The sequence below is a fragment of the Amborella trichopoda genome, chromosome 4 (assembly GCF_054954075.1).
Source record: "Amborella trichopoda isolate Santa Cruz 75 chromosome 4, AtrichopodaSantaCruz75HAP2 v2.0, whole genome shotgun sequence".
Taxonomy (NCBI): Eukaryota; Viridiplantae; Streptophyta; class Magnoliopsida; order Amborellales; family Amborellaceae; genus Amborella; species Amborella trichopoda.
In genome coordinates, this window is record NC_142339.1 from 27,724,724 (window position 1) to 27,745,332 (window position 20,609).

The window sequence follows — 20,609 nt, forward strand, 5'->3', positions numbered from 1 at the left end:
AAACTATACACTACACCCTAGATCCTAGACCATACATTACACCCTATAGTACACCATACACCATGCGCCCTAGCCTACATCCCTAGTCCAATTACCACATCCTAACCTTAACCCGAACCTAACCTCTCTATCTAATTTGCATGCAAGAAGGCCTATGGGAGTGCACCTAGGCTGGGACATACCCCAAGCCCATTCTCTCTCCTCTCCCCTTTTCTCTTTCTTCTTTCTTTATCTCTCTACACTTCCGTTTCCTGCAACCAAGCCCAGGGCCGCACCTAGCTGCGGCCTCGACTTTGCTCAGTCTTCATTCTCTCTCATCTTGATATCTCTTTCCCCTTGTTGCGCACATACACTTAGGGTCGCACCTACCAATACCCCGACTTTGCCTGCTCGTACTTCTCTCAGCCTCTCTTCTTTTCCCCCGGTTGCATGTACCCCAGGGCCACACCGGACTGCGGCCTTGTCTCTCTCTTCTTATTTCTTTGTCAGCTACTCTCCCTTATCTCGCTCTACGTTTAGGGTTGCACCAAACAGCAGCCACGACTCTTTGCCCCCATATCTCTCCCCTCCTCGTTGCCCCCTCTCGTTTCAAAGCCTCATGCCGCACCTGTGTGTGGACCCAATGCACCCTTTTCACATTAATCTCTCCCATATTCATCCTGAAACACGGGGCCACGCTTGCGAGTGGACCTCCCCCTTCGCCCTCTTGTCCTTCCACCTCCCTTACTTGCATTCAAACCGAAGCCGCGCTTCTCTTGTCTTTTTCCTAACCAAGCCCATCCTTAGTTGCATATACCTATGACTTTAATCTTCACAACCCCTCACATAAGTCCATCCCCTTGTGTTGGTAGCTTCTTCTGTCACTCGAGCATCTGACTTAGTGTCTTCATTTTGAGTCACTAACTTAATGTCATTTTGAGCCACTTTAAGAGTGTTAACTCTCATATTACTACTCTAACCTCCACTCTATACAGTCGAGTTGAGTTGCGAGAGATATAGATGCTCTTGCCCTTGACTATTTGACTGCTCTGATCGCCAAGTCTTATAACGCACGAGTGGTAAAGAACTTCCATCACCTTTCTTTCTTCATCATCTATTCCCAGCCACTCCACTTAATCATACCATTAAAGAGGAGCATTTCTACTTGAATTCCCATAGTAATTTTGAGATAAAGAACCGTGATGACGTGTTGACATAGGGCCTTTTAACTAGAGGGTGGTCAGCTGTGGTTAATGCTACAGGGCAGAAAGTTCACTCCCAGAGGATTAAGTGAATCGACCCATTTAGGTCGATAGTTTCGTGTTTCTTCCTAAATAAAAGTTGTATAATTTTGAGTCTATTCTATCTGGAAATAAGTCCCATAATTTCCAAAACTTGAAATCCTCATGATCAATTTGAGGATATTTGGGCATCAAAACAACCTCTTATAGTGAAATTTTTAAGGTAGGCTCTAATTTGATTGTTTAGAGCCTAGGCTCTATATAAACTTTTTCCCTCAAAATTTTCATTTATTTATAGATCTATAATTAGATAAAAAAAGATTTTTAGATAATTCTAATAATTTTTTACATCAAAATTACAAGTTATTATAAAAATTGGAAGTGCCCCATGCGGATTGTTCAAGGTTGCAACCTTAAATAAACATTCCAAAAAAAAAAAAAAAGAAAGAGAAGGTTTTCTAATTTATTTATTTATTCCCTCCATCATAAACACAATCCCACGCAACTAGGACCCACAAATTATTTACCATTAATTAATTCATTTTCCTTCTATTTTTTAAAATTTTAATCAATCAAGATAGGTGGCGAAGGTGCATTCCCTCCATCATAAACACAATCCCACGCAATTAGGAAACACAAATTATTTACCATTAATTAATTCATTTTCCTTCTATTTTTTAAAATTTTAATCAATCAAGATAGGTGGCGAAGGTGCATTCCCTCAATCATAAACACAATCCCACGCAACTAGGACCCACAAATTATTTACTATTAATTAATTCATTTTCCTTCTATTTTTTAAAATTTTAATCAATCAAGATAGGTGGCGAAGGTGCCCTCGGAAAACCCTCGGGCATATCCAGCGCCGTTTTCCTTTTTCGAAAGCGCGGTCCGAGAAGAAAAGAGTAATTTGTTTGGTAACACAGGACACAGCCTTCTGTTTGCGGCACGCACTGAAACGGGCCTTGACAAGCTTCGGGGACCCTTTTTCTCTCTGCTCTGTGCTATAGATCGATTCTAAAGAGAGAGAGGGAGGGAGGAGATCATCAAGTATTATGGATGTTGGTGAGCTTTGGGCCATCTTCGGGCCAGGTCTAGCGGGTGCCGTCTTCGGTGCTGGTTGGTGGTTTTGGGTCGATGCAGTTGTTTGCAGCTCGGTCAAGGTTTCCTTCGTTCACTACCTCCCTGGTATAAACTCTATCTCTCTAAACTTCATTTCTTCTCTTAATTAGGTTTTCCCCTCGGATCACAACTGTGTTGATCTGAATGGACTTCTCTTGGGACAGGCATATTTGCATCCCTCGCAGCTCTCATGTTCAACAGCGTGAGGAGAGATGATATTGACTATTCCCCTTACGATGGCGGAGAATGGAGGTGAGCTTCTGATACCTTCGTGTCTCTCTCTGAATAAATAAGTTCCAATTAAATAGTTTTTCTATCAAGATTGATGAGATTGGGATATAATGTTGAAATCAACCGTTTTTGAGGGTTGAAATGCCTTTATTTTTTGAAATATGTTATGTATATATGATAAAAATAGGGAAATTTGCAAAACTAGAAGACCCAAAACAGGTGGTAAAAAAAGAAAACCTAAAAGAAACAGTAAAAAATACCCCTTGCAATGAGTAATTAAGAAGGAGATGGAGTATGATTCTGTTGGTGGGCGTGCTGAGGGGCTGCTGTTGGGCAAGCTGAGGGGATGCTGCTGTGTGAGCTGTGGGGATGCTTGTGTCTTGAGAGCGTGGAGCTTGTCATAAAGGTCCAACAGGTCTTCAAGATCAGCAATCCTCGGAAGCAGCAGGTCGTCGTCTGAATGTGAATCAAGAATAGGATAGGGGAGGGGAGAAGAGAGAAGAGGAGGGGTAAAGACTAGAGAGAATGCGAGAATAGAGAAACTCTGCTATCGATGCAAACAATAGCTCACCAGACCTAGGTATACCAAGAATAAGATGAGGCAGAGGAGAAGAGAGAAGAGAAAGAGGAGGAAAAGGGGAGAGAAGGGTTGGTAGAAGAGAGACAGGGATAGAGGAGAGGAATAAAGGGAAGGGAGGGAGGTGAAAATAGGTATAGGGGCAAAAGGTAAAGAGGGTGCAGTGACTGTCTAATAAAGGATGGAGACGAGAGTGAGAATTTTAGAATAGATGAGAGGAAGAGGGGAGGGAGAATTAAGAAAGAAGGGGATAGGTAGAGATGGGGAGGCTTAGAGATATGAGAAACAGGGTTGGAGTGCTTTTTCTGTTGATCAATGTGCAGTATTAATGGTTTTTTAGTTTTCATGATGTAGAATTTGATGTTTGTACAAATGGAGCTTCTTCAGTTACTAGTACTATTCTTGCACGTGCTTGACTGATGGGATCTGGCGTTCAGTGTGCTGCACCCAAACCGGGGTCTTGGTTTTAGGTGGGTAACAACTTGGAATAGAGTTTTGTATAGATTCTGATCCTTGTGTATAAAAGAAAATTCTACGAATCTCAACTTTATCTAGTGTATCAAAAAGCGCAGGGTGGGTCTTAGGCGGCCTGGGAGGTGCAGGCCGCCCAGCGCCTAGGCGGGCGCCTAGAACCTGGGCGACTGCCAGTTGAAATTTGAAAAAAAGTAAAAACCATACCAAATTATTACCAATATAATACCATATTCCAAGTTTAAAAAAAAAAAGATAGACGCTGAGAATTGAATTTTGATAATCCATATTGTTAAAACAGTAAACTGTAAAACCATGCAAGTGTAGGTAGGATATAAAAGTCAACACTTAACACAGCAGAAATTTAGAAAATATACAGTGTAGCAAAATTCAACACTCATGACTCAACACAACAGTCAACAGACTCAACACTCAGCACCAAGAGGCAAGACTCTTCAGTCGTCGTCATCATCATCTTCATCAGAAGAAATATCAATAGGGCAAGCCTCATCATATGCATCGGATTCGAGGACATCATCATCAGAGTCATCTCCCTCTTCAATATAACGCTCATCTTCCTCTGTTTCTTCTGAATCTGCCTCTTCCTCCTCCTTTTCTTCTACCTTCCTCTGACTAGTCTGTGCAGATGAGGCCCTAAGAGTCTTGGCTGCTGTACCCTTTTCTTTGTGCTTCTTTGAACTCAAATATTGTATAATTTCCTCCTTGGTAGCCTCATGAACATTTTTACAAGGGGCAACATCCCCCTTAATACCGGAAGGGTGTTTTTTAAATCGGTAAATGCCCCCATTAGTATCCTTTCCACAATAATTATATTTAATACAATTTTTATCACTTGGATTCGGGTTATAACCATACTTCCAACCCCGGATCACAATTCCGTCTAGAACCTGAAGAAGATACTTCCATATAACAAGGTTTATTTCATCCTTTTCTGGTTCTTCAAAATTTAGAACATGTTTAATCTCATCCCGAACTGCTTCAGGAATCTTGTACAAGAAGCAACATTACCTCTAACACTAGCAAGGTGTTTTTTGAATTGGCTAATAACCCCATTGGTATCTTTTTCACAAAAATTTTCAACTTATACAATTTTTATCGTTCGATTTTGGGTACCCTTACTTCCAATCTGGATCACTTTTTCTAGGAGTAGCAGAAATAGATCTACGACAATGATTTTGTTCTTGTTTTTGTTTTACTTAACTTACAAATTGCTTAATTTCCTCTCTAATAGCTTCAGAAACATTTTTGCAAGGGGCAACATCCTCCTTAATACCGACAAGATGTTTCTTAAATTAGTTTATGCCTCATTTTGTATCTTTTTCATAAAAATAGCATCTAACACAATTTTTGTCATTTGAATTCGGGTTGTATCCATATTTCCAACCTGGATCTCCACTCCGACTAACTCGTGAAGAAGACATCTCAAAATAAAACAAGCAATCTAAAAGTTGCACTCGCTTTGGTTGTTCGAACTCCAAACTTTGAGAAACACTTCGATGATTCGATCCAATGAAATGTAGTTTTTTGGATGTTTCTTTCTCTCTAAAAGGGTTTCTTGGGGGTTTAGGTTTCAAATGAACCTAAAATCCATCTTTTTAAACTTTTATATCTTGAAAAAAATGAAAAAAAAAAAAAAAAACGATGCTTTTTCGCCTCTGGGTGAGGCGCAGGCCCTGGGCAATGCGCCCAGGCGTTCTAGACTGCCTAGGCGCTGGGCGGTCTGCTTTTTTGAACAATGACTTTATCATATTTCACCTAAATTACATTTATATATATGATGTCTTTGGAATTTTTTATGGTGCATGGATAAGCTGGAGGAGTGTTACCTTTTTCTTTTTTTTTTCTCCCTTAAGAATCAAGGTTGTGGAGTCTATAAATGTGATTGCTGCACATTACTTGTTACTGATGTTTCTTGGAAAAGCCATCATAAATTTATAAAGATTACCTAGAATTACAGGAAGAATGTAACTCACAACCCAAGCCTACTAAGGAAATGGGATAATTAGACACCTTGTAATCGTCCTGTTATAGTGGCTAGATTAGTTATGCTTTTTTTTCTCTAGATATCATCATTATGAAAGTTTACATAAAGAGAATCACGGGTATGTTTTCTTTTGTCAAAGTTCTTATTTGTGCTATCTAAATACTGGTCAAGAATATGTTCCTCATGAGATAAAGTGTGTCTTCAGCTGTGACTTGACTTTATCAGGATAACTGAAATGAAATTTAGTTGACTTTATTGGGTTGGAAAAATACCTTTTGGACAGATCAAATGAGCTTGCCAGCAATGGGCAATTCTTTTGCCCATTATAGGCATATTACTCAAAAAAGTGCCAGTGATGGTTTTCCTAGAACTTATCCCCAAGGGACAACCTAAATAAATAGTAAAGAAAAGGAGAAAAAGTAATGAAATGATAAGGGATGAGTAGTGGATAACAAATATGAACATAAGAGTAAAGATCTTTCGTAGGGGATTAGTCCCTTATTGGGAGGACTCCCCTATCGGTCATCCACTTCATGTTGTGCTTCTTTGAGAACATAGGAATAGGGAATGGACAACTGTTGCCTCTCTTAAACATCTTTATCATGATATTAGCTATTGCCTAGGGATGATCTGTCTCTATGGGTTTATTTAATGACAACAACCAAGTGATCCTTCATGAGAGCAGTAGATTACATTGTGGCCTATCAGTGAGATTGTTGCTTTAGCCTCAGGGAAGTCTCAGTTCCTTTGACTTTGTGAAGGTCTTGAGGGAGCTTCCATGTTGTTCATGGTTTGTAGTTTGGACTCCCATCCTAGATGGGCCTGTGCACCTCTGAAGCTAGCCCTTTTGGCCGCAAGTTTATTGTTGGAGGTAGTGCACCTGACTACTAGTTTCCATTCATGAATTAGACAGTCTGTTTTGAAGCCAGAAAGTTAATTGACTCATAAGACCCACACAACAGTGGAATCTCTATTTTTTTTCCTCGGTCTAAGGTGATATATAGATAATTACAATAGAAAAGGTATAGATATAAACATTTGTTGGTTTATCTCCTACCGTGGCCCTTTGATAACTTGGGTGTGACCCAGAAAATCTAGATTGCTGAAGAAGTGTTTCCTTAAGAAAGTTTCTTATGCTACATTCACACAGGTGGTGCAAACCAACTTGCTTCATGGTTTTCTGTGCTTCCTAGAGCAGATGAAACAGGATTGGCGGATTGCCGCCATGCCCTTTCAAGATGTTCTATAGTAAGAATCTTTTATCTTTGATTGCCAACCAAATAAAAAAAGGTACATGGTGGGAGTTGGTTACCCCTCCCTTTGCAATTCTTTGGAAGTACCGTAAAGAAAAGGAGAAGAACTCTTGGGAAGTGCTTGACTGAAATAGCCATGCTATCGCATCTCCATGGCCCATTCCAAGAATTTCTTGGATGAAATTATATGTGATTATTTATTCTATTATTTCGTATTTCTTTCTATGTATAATTCTAAACAACAAATCGCTGCTTTTTCTTTTGCACGGAACATTTGATTGGTGTTATATTGAGTTACCTATGTCTGCTTTGCTTGATTATAACCATGGCAAGGGTTTACTAGGTGAAATGTTGTCTTTTCAATATTTTCTTGAGATATTGAGTTACCTATGTCTGCTTTGTTTGATTCTGTCCATGGCAAGGGTTTACTAGTTGAAATGTTGTCTTTTCAAAATATTTTCCTAAGACCAAGATGACTGCATTGGGTTACAAAAATTATATGAGTTTTTTTACCTTTACACTAGGGGCAAATGTGGTGTTTCTAACTCATAATGAAATTGTGTTTTAGAGAGCTTGACAAGTTTATTGTGGCTATAACCTTCAATCTGTTATGAATTTATGAGAAAACTGTTGTTCTCTATTTTTATTTGAAGAAGTCTTGTTCTGGTTCTCTATTTTAATAAATGACTTGGTTATTATGTTATGCTGCACGCAAGAACCATTGAAGTGATCAAATGGCTTACGAATATCAATCATCGAGTTTGATGTGATCATATGCCTAGGTCAACTTTGTCCTTTAACCCCTATTACATTTTAAATCAACAATTGGTCATTGGGAATGCATATGTGAAAGAAGACATATAGGAAAGATACATAGATAGAAATTTTGTGCTTGCACCAATGCATGAACACACAGGCATACACATAAACTTAGCAGATATTTATGTTGGCATGTGTGTGTTTCTAATATTGTTGTGCGTATGTAACCATGTGTCTTATTTAGGCCACAGAATCTTTCTTTTTTATCATCTTGTTAACTCTGGGTTTATGTGTACATAACATTGGAGGAGTACATGGCCTCCTCTTTATGTCCTTGGTCCCTTTTGAAGTTCTATCATTTCGCCTAGTGGTTTTTTAAGTTTACTATCTTTGGTAGAACAAGTGTGGTAGGGTCGTCCAAATGCTCAAGCACTTCCTAGCCGTGTTTTTTTTAGAAGGAATGAGTATTATAGGGTGCCTGCGACTGTTGTCAGCTTATGGATTCCATCTATGGATATGAGATGATAAACAAGGAAAGGTTTTTCTGGAGTCACAGTCATCAATAGGTTTGTTGCCATCTTTCCCCAGTTCTTACCTCATAAGGACGAGTGGAGTTGGGACCCTCTCTCCCAACTCTATTAAAAAGGATATGCTAAGGGCATACTAGCAGCTTTGGCCTTCGATATTCAAGACAAGAATGGATCTGGTTTGTGTGGGGCTGGGGCTGCTTCAGTCCTCTATCACCCACATCTCCATTCTGTGGAGTGACAGATAAAGGTGCTTCATGGTGCAACCACTTTGTTCTTACTTGTTACTTCAAAAACACGGTGGTTAGGGGTGTGGGCATAGTTTCAAAAAGCGCTATGTGGGTCCTAGGTGGCCTGGGGGGTCCAGGCTGCCCAGCGCCTAGGCGGGCACCCAGAACCTGGGTGGCCCAGTTGAATCCAAATAAGGATTCTGGCATTCTGCAGTTAGGTCAGTATCAGTTATATGTATTGCAGTACATAATTCAAATTATACTGCATATTATTTAGCATATAGCACACACTCTATAAGCATAACCATAATCCATAAGTCGGTTCATACTCTATATCCAATTAAAACTTAAAATTTTTCAACCAACCAAATTATCAAACCAAGTTATCAAATAGTATCACACCAGTACTGCAGTACACCACCATGAGGAAGAAAACAAAACTGAATTATGAAACTAATACTTGAAGACTCAAAAGAATCTTTAATAGTTCAATAATCAATACACAGTACTTCAATCAAAGTTCAAACTTCAAAGTTTAATAATTATTCAACAATCAACATTCATCAATCATCATTCATTCATCATCAGAAAATCTTGGGTCAGCTGCATTGACATCATATTCATCAGAGTCGACGGAGTCGTCACTCTTCTCGACATATTGGTTGTCCCTGTCCTCCTCCGTCTCTTCTGAATTAGCCTCTTATTCCTTCGGGATCACCACTCTTATTAGATCCCGAAGAAGACATTTAAAAAATAATGCAAATTACTAAAGCAATTAAAAAAATCACTTACTCTGAGTTTGATTGCTCAATCTTCAAACTTCTACCTCAAAGATGCTTCTAAATACTCAAAATCTTCTAAATCTAATAACTTTGCAAAACATCAAAAAGTAAATATAATACCAACGGGGTGATGTTTTGATCAATTTTTGTTAACTTTGAGTAACCCTTCGATCCTAAATTCACCACAATCTAGTTTTTTTGGGGCTTTCTCTCTTTAAATTTGGCTCCAACAAGTTTTACGTTTCAAATGAACCTAAAACCCTAATTTTTGGCCATTGAAAACAAAAAAAAATGATGAAAAATGCTTTCACCAAATGGTTTTTCCGCCCCTGGGCGGCCGCTCAGGGCTGGGCGCCCACCTAGGCGGGTTTTGTATCGCCTAGGTGGCCGCCCAGGGATCGACTGCCCAAATTGGCCGCCTAGGCCTGGGCGATGCGCCCAGGCCTTCTAGACCCCGCCTAAGCGGCCGCCTAGGCGCTGGGCGGTCCGCTTTTTGAATCACTGGGTGTGGGAGTATCTATTTGCCATGCTCCTATCATGAGGTAAATGTGAAGAACTGGAGACACTTGGAGAGTCATTCCATAACCAACTAAACATAAATAGAGTGAGTCGTCTGATATGCATCTAACTTGTCTATGACATACCCAATTGTTAATAATGTTCAGATCGTTCAGTATAACTCTAGTCAACAGCGATATGTGCAAATGGCCATGTTGATCGCTTCATAGAAACATAGTTTTATAAGAAGATGGTGATGAGAGAGCTATTTCAAGAAACGAAGGTCTAGATTGGTAATTGGACGAGAATTACCAACTCTTTACAAATTAAAAAGAAAGAAGATGGAAGAGACTGGCAAACTGTATTTGGGTTCTGGTATAAGGATCTGTTTGAACTTGTGGAAGAGGCCTTGAGGATCACCATTATCCATTGCTAATGGTGATGGGTATCACCTTTAGGTGGAGTAACAATATTGGGAGGCTTCCTAGAAATGTGTTTGTGATTGGTAATTGTGAAAGGCCTCATTTTTGGGAGGCTGAACAGTGGCTTTGAAGGTGAGTACTAGAATGTCTGGAGCTTGGAGGTTGAAAATAAGTTCTTCCTTAACTAGGGACTTGCTCATCAGTTTTTACGCTGAGGGATTTCGTCACCTACGTAACCCAGAGGCTCATTTTTTCTGCCTCATCAAGTGTTTGCAAGTGTCGGCACTTTGAGATCTGGTATTTAGAGCACAAGGCTGGGGTTTGAACCCAAGAAATGTTGTGCCAAATTCTAGTTGTCTACTGCCGCATGGTCCCGATTGCTCGTAGTAGAGGAGTCCTGATTGCCAGGTTCAACTCTTTTGTCTATCAAATCCAACAGTATTTGGTTCACCACTCTCTCTACAATCACAGAAACTGACTATCCATGTTTGACATCTTTCTCTTGCTAAGTGGCCTTTCTGAAACCCCCTTCCTCTCTCCAAACTTGCTAACCCTTAGACTCCGAAACTTTCTGAAACAACTTCTAGTCACCACAATCTCCACAATAAAGTTCTTCCATCCTCAGAGAATGCCACTTTATGGAGGCTGCTCTTCTCTTATTGACACCAAAAAGTCTAACGAATAAGAAAAAATATTTGAGAGCTCTTCTCTGTTTGACACCAGAAAGTGTAAGTCTCTCAAATATTTTAGCGAGAGAGAGAGAGAGAGAGAGAGAGAGAGAGAGAGAGAGAGAGAGAGAGAGAGAGAGAGAGAGAGAGAGAGTGCCAAAGCTCCATATAACCTCTGCCTGCGTGGTCCTACTGAGCGTAGTGAGGAGTCCTGATTGCAGGGGATCCGAAGACAAACTCCTTTGCCTCCTGTTATGGCAGACCTGTGATCATTGGAAGCCTCGAAACCTTCTTCACCCTTGCTGCGTGCATGCAAACCAGGCAATGGTTGCTCGATTCGCACCAGGAGGCCTCTGCTTATATTTCAGAAACTGTGAAAATTTTGGGTTTGCCTCCCCCTTGATCATGTGTGATTGAGTTTGGGGTTTGTTGGGTCAAATTGATGATCTCCATTAGACGGGGTAACAACTTCATAATCCCACAGCTCTGGCTCGCCTTTCTCTTTCATGCAGCAAAGGGGTAGGTCAATTGAGTGTTTGGTGGATGAAGAAAGCAAAGAATGATGATCTTTCTTCCCTCTGGAGACTAAAATCGTTTTCCAAGTTTCTATCATTTTCTCCTGCAGGTGATTCCATCATTGTTGTAAATTCCTCCTACAGTAGAGACCGTACTATGGGCTGTCTCATTCTCATATAGCTAGCATGTCTAGACTCGGTGCTTCTAGCAACTTTGTCTAGGCTGGATCTTTGGACAAGAGACATCAAGTGCTGGCTCATGTCCCCGAAGCTCTCCGATGTTTTATGAGAGCATGAAATATGTACCGTCTAAATCCATATACATGCTATCAATTAAAATCAGGAATATTTATCTTTTAGTTCGCTGTTGTCATGTTCTGGGCTTATTTTGTTTAATGTGTCAAATGGGAAAAGGCATACATATTACCTGCAATGTGGCTTTTCATGACAGGATGAATTATGAAATTATTGAGTGCTATTGTTTACTTTCGTCATCCAGGACTACTATGCATCATCTTCATGCGAGCGTTATCCCAACTATTTGGGGTTGGCTATACGAATCCTATTCTGCCCTTTATCAAGGGCTATACCCTCAGTCCGACCATAATTTATGCATGTGGAGATGTTTATTTGTATTTGTTTCCAAAGTTATAGTTGGGATGCTTTGTTCACCAACCTATCATTCTGAAGCATAACCTATCATTCTGAAGCATAACTGGTTAATTCTGAACTCTCCCCCCCCCCCCATTCTAAATTTGTAATGTTCAGCAGGAATTTGAGGGAATTGTTGAGCTTTTGTACATGCTTAGGAATATCTTGCTTATTTTCTTGTACACACGCAGTTATCATGCATATTTGCATACAGATATCATGGAAATTTAATCAGTTGTACATATATAGGTGTTTTCTGTATTTTGTCTCTTGCATGAAGGAGTTTCCTCGCATATAGATGCATATCATGTTTCAAATTCTTGCAGCATGTCATTGATTGCATGCATTATGAGCAGCTGTTGCTTTTTGAGTGTTGGACGAAATAGATGATGTGATTCTCCATATTGAAAGGAATGTTCTAAGCGTCCAAATATATTGCAAGTTTTTCCTCTACTCCCTAGGATGATTATGATGGCATTACTAGAATATATTGTTTCTAGAGAGGGCTCTTCGATTAATAGCTTGGATCTACTACAAATAACATTGTTGACATGGGATTGCAGATTGAAACTGTGGCTTTTCCTGGCATATGTTGTGTCCTTTGTGTCTCTAGCAGCATCTGTGGGTCTCCTCATACAAGATGCCCTCACTGACAGCGGGCCTTCAGGATGGACAGGCACTGCTGGTGTCTTGCAATGTGTTTGCGTTTTGGTCAGGTACGAGATCAATGGCTCTCTCTTTCTTTCTCTCTCTCTCTCTCTATATATATATATATATATGGAAAAAGCTAACAATAGCTGGCTAGCTTTAATGAATAGTAGTATAGGTGGAATGAGAGCCCTCAGATCTTCATCATGCGGTTCAGAATGCATATCACTGTTTTAATTTTAATTATTTTTCTATAAATCGGATCATAATGAAATTTTAAACATGTGTACTAAAAAATAGGGCGCACAAATAAAAAAAAATATAAAATATTTTCAAAAGTATAAAATGACCAAAATACCCCTGAAAAATGATGGGGGTATTTTTGTCATTTTAAATTATTGAAAATATTTTTTTATATTTTTATATGGTATGCAATAGTGGTAGGTATATACACTCAGGATTTCATATTAATTAGATTTATATAAAAAAATTAAAATTAAAATAGTGATATGCATTCTGAACCACATGATGAAGATCTAACGACTCCCATTCCACCTATATACTATTCATTATAGCTGGCCAGCTGTTGTAAGGTTTACCATATATATATATATATATATATATATGTAGGATTGTTTACAATGAGACCATTTATTTTTGTACAAGGAGGTCACAAGCATTCTTGTCTTTTAAATTTAATAGATATAAAGTTCTATAAAAATTTTCGGACTTCGTATCTCACCCCAAGCCACTCAATTTGACATTTAATGAGTGGGAATAGTTGTGATCTCCTTGTAGTTAAATGGTCTCCTTTTAGACAATCTCATATATATATATATATCCGAAATTTTGTATACACTCTTTTCATTTCAATAATTAATCCCCCAAAAAAATAAAATTTAATTGGGACCCTATATATGGTAAAAAATGAGTCCCCTCCAAAAATGAATATAAACCGTTAATTTGGTGAATTTCAAGGTCTAGGCCTTTATGAATTCAGAATCAATTTTTTTTTTATTTTAAAAATGGTTAATCTAATGATAGATCCTTCTAAGCCCTAGATGTAAGCATCTCACCAAAATGGATTACCTATGTTAATTGGGCTAAAGAATTACTTTTTGGGTTGCGTTTTAAATTTTTTCTTTTTTGTGATTGTTTATTAGAATGAAAAGAGTGTATATTTAAAAATTTGGGTCAAACAAATGGCCCTAACATAGTTTTTGAAGATTGTTTCATTATATTAATATACAACGATTGATTATAGGAAAAAGTTTATATAAAGATGCAGCCTTATAATGTAGAACTATAGATGCACCTCAAAAATCCATCAGAAAAGGTAGTTTTAATGTTGAAACCCTTTGATTGATCATCTCGACATCGAGATGTATGACCATGAAAAATAAAAAGATTTTAAGTCTCAGAAATAGTGCATTTTACAACATATTATCTACACCGTCCATTTCAAGATTTTCATATGTTTATAGTTCTACTTGATTTTAACCATTTTTGAAATTTAAAATTTTATAATTAGATATAAAAATAGATTTTGAGATAATCCTAAGAACATTTTACATCAAAATTATATACCATGATAGAATTTGAAGGCACACCTTACCTCTACAGCTACGTATGCATCCGTATACCAATTGCACCCTTGATTTAGAAAAAGTCTTCCCAACGCCTATAAGCAAAAGTGAACAATGATTTCGTTTACTCTCATCACCGTCCAAAGCTCATCGCTCGGTCATGATTATCCGGTAGTGTTTCATTTTTCATTTTTTTTCTACTAATCGGAATGATTTGAAATTTAGAACATGTGTATATCTTAGTGAGGCTCACTTAATAAAAACATTAAAAAAATATTTTGTAAAACCAAATTGACCAAATTTCAGGGGTATTTTGGTCAATATTTTTTATGTAAAATATTTTTTTGATATTTTTTGTAGATTCGTCTATTTTTGATGAACACACTTTCCAAATTTCAGGTCATTCTTATTTGTAGGAAAAAAAATGAAAAATAAAACACTACCAGATAATTGTGATCGTGCGATGAACTTTGGACGGTGATGAGGGTAGGCGAAATCACTGTTCAATTTTGCCTATAAGCGTTTTGTAGTATCTTCCATATATATATATATGAAGCTATTACGCAATGCCTATGGGTGAAAATGAACAGTGTTTTCGCCCATAAGCTCGACGCCGTCCGATTTTTTCGGACGGCATAGATTAAAAGACCGAAATGGACAATTGACTTACTATGTCCGTTGTGGTAAAAAAACCCATGGCAACCGCCATTGATAATGTTTGTTGCAGCTATGTTCAATAAATCACTATCAGAATTGTAATCTTTTTTTTAGAAATCAGATCGTGATGAAATTTTGGGTATGTGTACTAAAAACTAGGATGTATAAGAAAAATTATAAAAAAATATTTTTCAAAATCTAAAATGACCAAAATAGCCTTAAAAAATGATGGGGGTAAGTTGATTATTTTAAATTCTTGAAAGTATTCTTTTTATATTTTTATATGGTATGCAATAGTGTCAAGTATATACACTCAATTTCATCTCAATTTGATTTATAAAAAAAAGATTATTCAGATAGTGATATGTATTTTGAACCACTTGATGAAGATTTGACGGTTGAAATTCTACCTATATTATTGTTCACTATAGCTGTCAAGTGTTTGGTAGCTTTATATATATATATATCCAAAAATAACTAATTCATGTATGATTATATCTAGTTTATGAATGGGATTCCTTTACTTTTTGAGTCATCATTGAATCTGAAGAGTAATTTAAAAATATAAATATAGGTTTTTAAAATGTTCAAATAAACCATTATCAATGTAATTTTGAAATTTGAGAAGAGCATTAGGTCTAAATTTTTCTTGAGTCTGAAATCTCAAGTTCACCATTAGAGTGTGTATATATACTACCTATGTTTTAAACCAAGGAGCCATGATATTTGCATACTGACTGGAACTGTGGTCTTGTATAATGAAGTGGGCTCATCTACTGGACGTCTCACACGGAATGAAGCATGCCTTTATGAAGCAAAGAAAATTGCATCCATCCTTCAACTCTCAATTTGTGTTGATGTTCCTTTGATTGAATGTAAAGCGGGAGCTCTCCTCAAGCTTCACTCTTGTAAATGGTTTATATTTAAATTGCATGCTCATCTATTTTTGGGATGCTTAGAAGGATATATGAGGTCAGGTATTCTCTTGTTTTAGGCCTTCCTTGGATTTGGTTTGGGTGGAAATCTCCCTCAATAGCTGCATGAGATGTGTTGCCCCCATGGTGCCCTTATAGAGAGAAATGTTCTTTCCAAATCATCCGCAAGCCTCCATTAATGGCCTACATTCAAAAGGGAAGGTTAACGATTTTCTTTCTAGGTTCAGTGGTAGGAATTGAGCTTGAGATATAGTGCTGCTAATTGTCCACTGCTAACCACTCGAGCTCAAGTTCGATTCTTGGAAATGCACACTTTCGGCAGGTGAGGGTCAAACAAAAGAGGGGCTAGTATGAAATTGGCTTATGTTAGGACTAGTATATACAAATCATTTTATTTGATGGGATTGTATACATCAAATGCTGAATGGGACAGCTTTGGGTGTGTTACACAGTTCGATGGTATTTTTATTTGAATTTTGAGCTTAGTTAATGACACACCCCCAGCTTCCCCATTTTCAAATATAGAGATAATCTTTGTAACAAAGATATAATCTTATCCTATGATTTTATTTTTATTTTTATTTTTTTTAATGGAGTTTAGAATTGGGTGCATAAGACGTTGGGCTCGCCTTTCTGGTTTGGAATTTAAAATTGAAAATATCCATTTTGAATGTAAAACTGAAAGTTTCTTTTGGTGGATGTCATGGAAAGCATTCTACATCAACTTCCTGTAGAGCAAAAAGTGGAATAAAATCTCCATTTGTGTAAAAGAAAATGGAAATAAATTTAGTAAAGTAAAAGAGGACATACCATGCATTGATGAAACCGTGAAATTGCGACTGCGCAATAAACAACATGATATAAGCCCAACTGCGGATCATAAATTAATGCAAGGGTCACGAATCTTGTTAGCAGCACTCGGGGATGAGGAGCCTCACAAAAGGGCAACACCAAAAATATATTACAAATGTCTTGGGTCAATCCTTCCTTGGTGTGGTCAAGATAATTAATCACAGAAGGTGGCGAGCTGGTTTCAATTCCAGTTCCAAAAGTTCTCTTTTAAACGTTATCAAACAGGCTTGTTCAAAGCAATTGAACAACAAACAACAGTATAAAAGGTTAGGAAAGTTCACGGAAGAATTGGACAATATTTGTGGAATTACATAATGATCTATTTTTTGCAAAATTTACATTGTTGTGCTACTTTTTTACTTTTTTTCCCCAAATTCTTCCCCGGTCTGATGTTTGCAATATTGACTGTTTTTTATTTCTTTTTTTTTTTTTGAATTGTGGGGCTTTCTGAGAGCTTAGAGGTCAATTAGCAATATGATGTTAGAAATATCGGACTGCTTAAAATTGAGTTGTTTGATATTTCAAACATTGGACAACCCCATTGTAAGCATTCCCTGTTTTGGATCAATATGATGTTTCACACATTAGACTCCCTTCTATTATTCTGTTTAGTCATATGATGTTCAAACACTGGATTGCTTTTTGTCATATTATTAAAGATTGTCGGTCCAATGTTTGAACATCGGACTGGCTTGATCACCTAAAAAGAGGACAACCTATTGATTTTGATACAAGAGCTAACGTTTATGAGGACGGATGATTCTAAAACTCCTGCCCACCATAAGGCCATGTTACTGCAAGTACTAATGGTAATTTGGATCTCCACCTTTTATTTGATCAAGAGCCTGTAATGGACCCCAAATTTTTTCCGTTCTATAATTTAAAATGTCCAATGACTAAAACATTGGATTGGCCAATTCATATCCACCATGCGGGATGATTGGTTGTTCTGATGCTTTCAATATTAGACCGCTTTGAAAATAGGTCGGTTTAATCTTTGCAGCATAAGATTGCCTAAGAAACAATAATAATAGTAAAATACAATAAAAAAATCAGCATAAGACTGCCTCAGAAACAATAAAAATAATAAAATACAATAAAAAATCTCTAACGTTTACAACATCAGATTAGTAGCAAAATTGAAATAAAAAACAACCATAAAGAGCAACCCTAGTGAAAAGTTTAGAAAATATGGACCTTTTGTAATACCAATTTTTTTTTTTTATAAATATCCCAAAAGTTTAATTTTCCACCCTATAATCGATTCGGGGGTGTCTTGCATGAGATAGAGTGGTTTGGGATGTACAATCTCATGTCTACGAGCTGGGATAAGTGGTCTTTGCATTCTATCCATAAAAGGGGTGGGGGAATGTTAGTCCCAATACAAAAAAATAATACCAAAAATAATAATTAAAAATAAATAAATGAATACATAAATAAATAAATAAATAAATAAATAAATAAATAAATAAATAAATAAATAAATAAATAAATAAATAAATAAATAAATAAATAAATAAATAAATCAATGAACAACTTGGATTTGTCCTTAAATCACATAAAAGATTTAAGGTTCCATGTCAAATCCTATAGACCAAGCCATCTGAAGACATGCAACCTTGAGAAATCATTTTTTGGTGAATTTCATTCACCTTGTATATTTCTTTCATCCTTCTCTATCTTTTCTGTCATTTTCCTTTTGAGGGGTTAACCTCTTTTTATAGAGAACATGTTTATTTTGTAACTCTAACATTCATGATCTATAGGAATTGAGATTCAAGTGTAATGCATGTCATAATTCCTTTTAGTGCAGCTAATTAGGATTAATAAGTTTTCACTAAATTTTTAATCCTATGTAATGAGCTACACTTGTCATTAGTCTATTAATGACTCACATAATAGGATGTGATTTAAGAATTCCTACAATTTGATAAAAAGACATTGAGAAATTAAATAAACTTTGTACATCTATAACATAGGAACAATTTTTTTTTAGAAGAAATACAAACGCACCACCGAGCTTTTCCTACAGAGACTGGGTTGTCCCTCCAGTGCTACATACCATTAAAGTTAAAAATAACAGATCCAAATATACATCATTTTTTCGTGTTAAGCACATGGGATTTTACATATACTACAATATGACTTTTATATACCATTATTGAAAAACAAATTCTAAGGAGAAAGGTTTGATAAGCCACTTTTCTTACAGGGAAGTCTTTTTCCTTCAATTGTATGGCTGGCAACCGAGCACTACCACTGTATGGCTTGCAATCAAGCAGTACCATTGCAATAGACCCAAAAGTTAATACCAGCCCCAATGGGACCTAACACACATGACTATTATCGTGGCCACGGTTAGGATTGCCAATGGTTCAGGTTGGGCCTCGAGCTTTCAGGTTGGGTTCAGGCCAAATTTAGGCTTTGGGATGGACCAGGTTGTTTAAGAAAAGCCTGTTAGTCTCATGTCCGTTGGGGTTGTACTCTGAGTGGCCCATACTCGGCCCGAGGGCCCGAACTTTCCATATACAGTACATCTCCCCTGCCTCTCTCTTTCTCTGCCTAAAAGCCCAAACATTTCATCCAATGCATCCGGTGTTGCTTCTCTCTCTCTATTAAACCTTCGATTACACCTTCTCGTACTGCTCTTTCTTTCTCTCTCTCTTATCTCGAAAGTTAAAAGTTAGTTTCCCATCTATCTCTCTCCTTTGTAAATTGTCTAGAATCCTCCAGGCATTGGGAGGATTATTCATTGAGTAATCACCGCATCAACTCGATCTCACTAACAACTGAACTCTTACATTTCATAAAAATCTTTTGTACTCGGTATTCTCTTGTCTCTCATCCTCAAGCTGTTCATGAAATTCAAATCTTTTATCGACAATATTAAGTTTGGTGACAGTCAAAATCACTCTGCCTGTGTTTTCTTCTAAAGAAGTAACACTCATCCTTTTAAGGCAACCATGGGAAGTGATTTCCAAGAATCTCTCCAAGAGAGAGAGAGAGAGTGGGGCATGACCTCCTAGAGAGAGGTGGTATTCCCATATAAATTTGAATTGATTAAGTTTCCACTTTTAGAGACAAAAAATCTCTCGATTGCTATCAAAGTGCTCTTTTTTGTAGCAATATAGTGGTGGGAAAGATGAGGTAGATCAATGGTGTTGCACAATCGAGACAAGGGGCTTAGAAAGGGAAGATCATTGAGGTTCTTATCGATGTTTAGATAAAGGTATTATCTCTTATATCCAAAGGGAAGAACGTTGAGGTTCATATCCATGTTTAGAGATAGGTATTATCTCTTGAACCCAAAATTGTAATATTCATAGTAGATTTCTATTTGCCATGGCCATGGATATACCCATACAAGTTGAATCACATAAATGTTGTTTCGTCGTGATTTGATTTCATGTTTTTTTTTTTATTTCATTGACTAGATTTACGGTTTTGTTCATCTCGTTTGCATTTGGCAAACAATGTACATGAACATAGTGAAAGAAAGACTAATGCGATCTTGCCGGGCAATATATATATATATATATATGGAAAATGATCCTATGAGTCAGTGAGCTTACATGAAAAAAAGAGCCTAATGACCCAGATTGAATCTGGACCGATCTGACGATCACATATTCTCGGTAGTATATGAATTTTAATTTTTTTTTTACAAATTCAAATCACTTAAAATTTTACGTGTATGTTCTCCTCATCAAGCCTCACCTAATAAAAATATAAAACGATAATCTAAAAAATTAAAATGACCAAAATAGCCCCAAAACTTTACGATATTTTGATCAATTTTTTTTATGTAAAATATTTTTTTTGATATTTTTTGAAAATTCAACTATTGTTTATGAACACATGTCTAAAATTTTAAATGATTTGGATTTGTAAAAAAAAAATTAAAATTCAAACACTACCGGGTATCTGTGATCGTCAGATCGGCCCAGATTCAATATGGGCCGTTGGGCTCATTTTTACTTGTGAGTGTACTAGCTCACAG

The 20,609-nt window shown here is 37.1% G+C and overlaps 1 protein-coding gene across 1 annotated transcript; it reads left to right on the forward strand.

Moving 5' to 3' along the window:
- The first annotated feature begins 2,019 nt into the window (after positions 1 to 2,019).
- LOC18425586 (transmembrane 50A-like protein) lies at positions 2,020 to 15,819 on the forward strand. Its single transcript, XM_011631056.3, has 4 exons — positions 2,020 to 2,408; positions 2,507 to 2,594; positions 12,495 to 12,647; positions 15,587 to 15,819. The coding sequence occupies exons 1-4, from the start codon at positions 2,276 to 2,278 to the stop codon at positions 15,618 to 15,620; spliced, it is 408 nt and encodes a 135-aa protein (XP_011629358.1). The 5' UTR covers positions 2,020 to 2,275; the 3' UTR covers positions 15,621 to 15,819.
- The last annotated feature ends 4,790 nt before the right edge of the window (positions 15,820 to 20,609 follow it).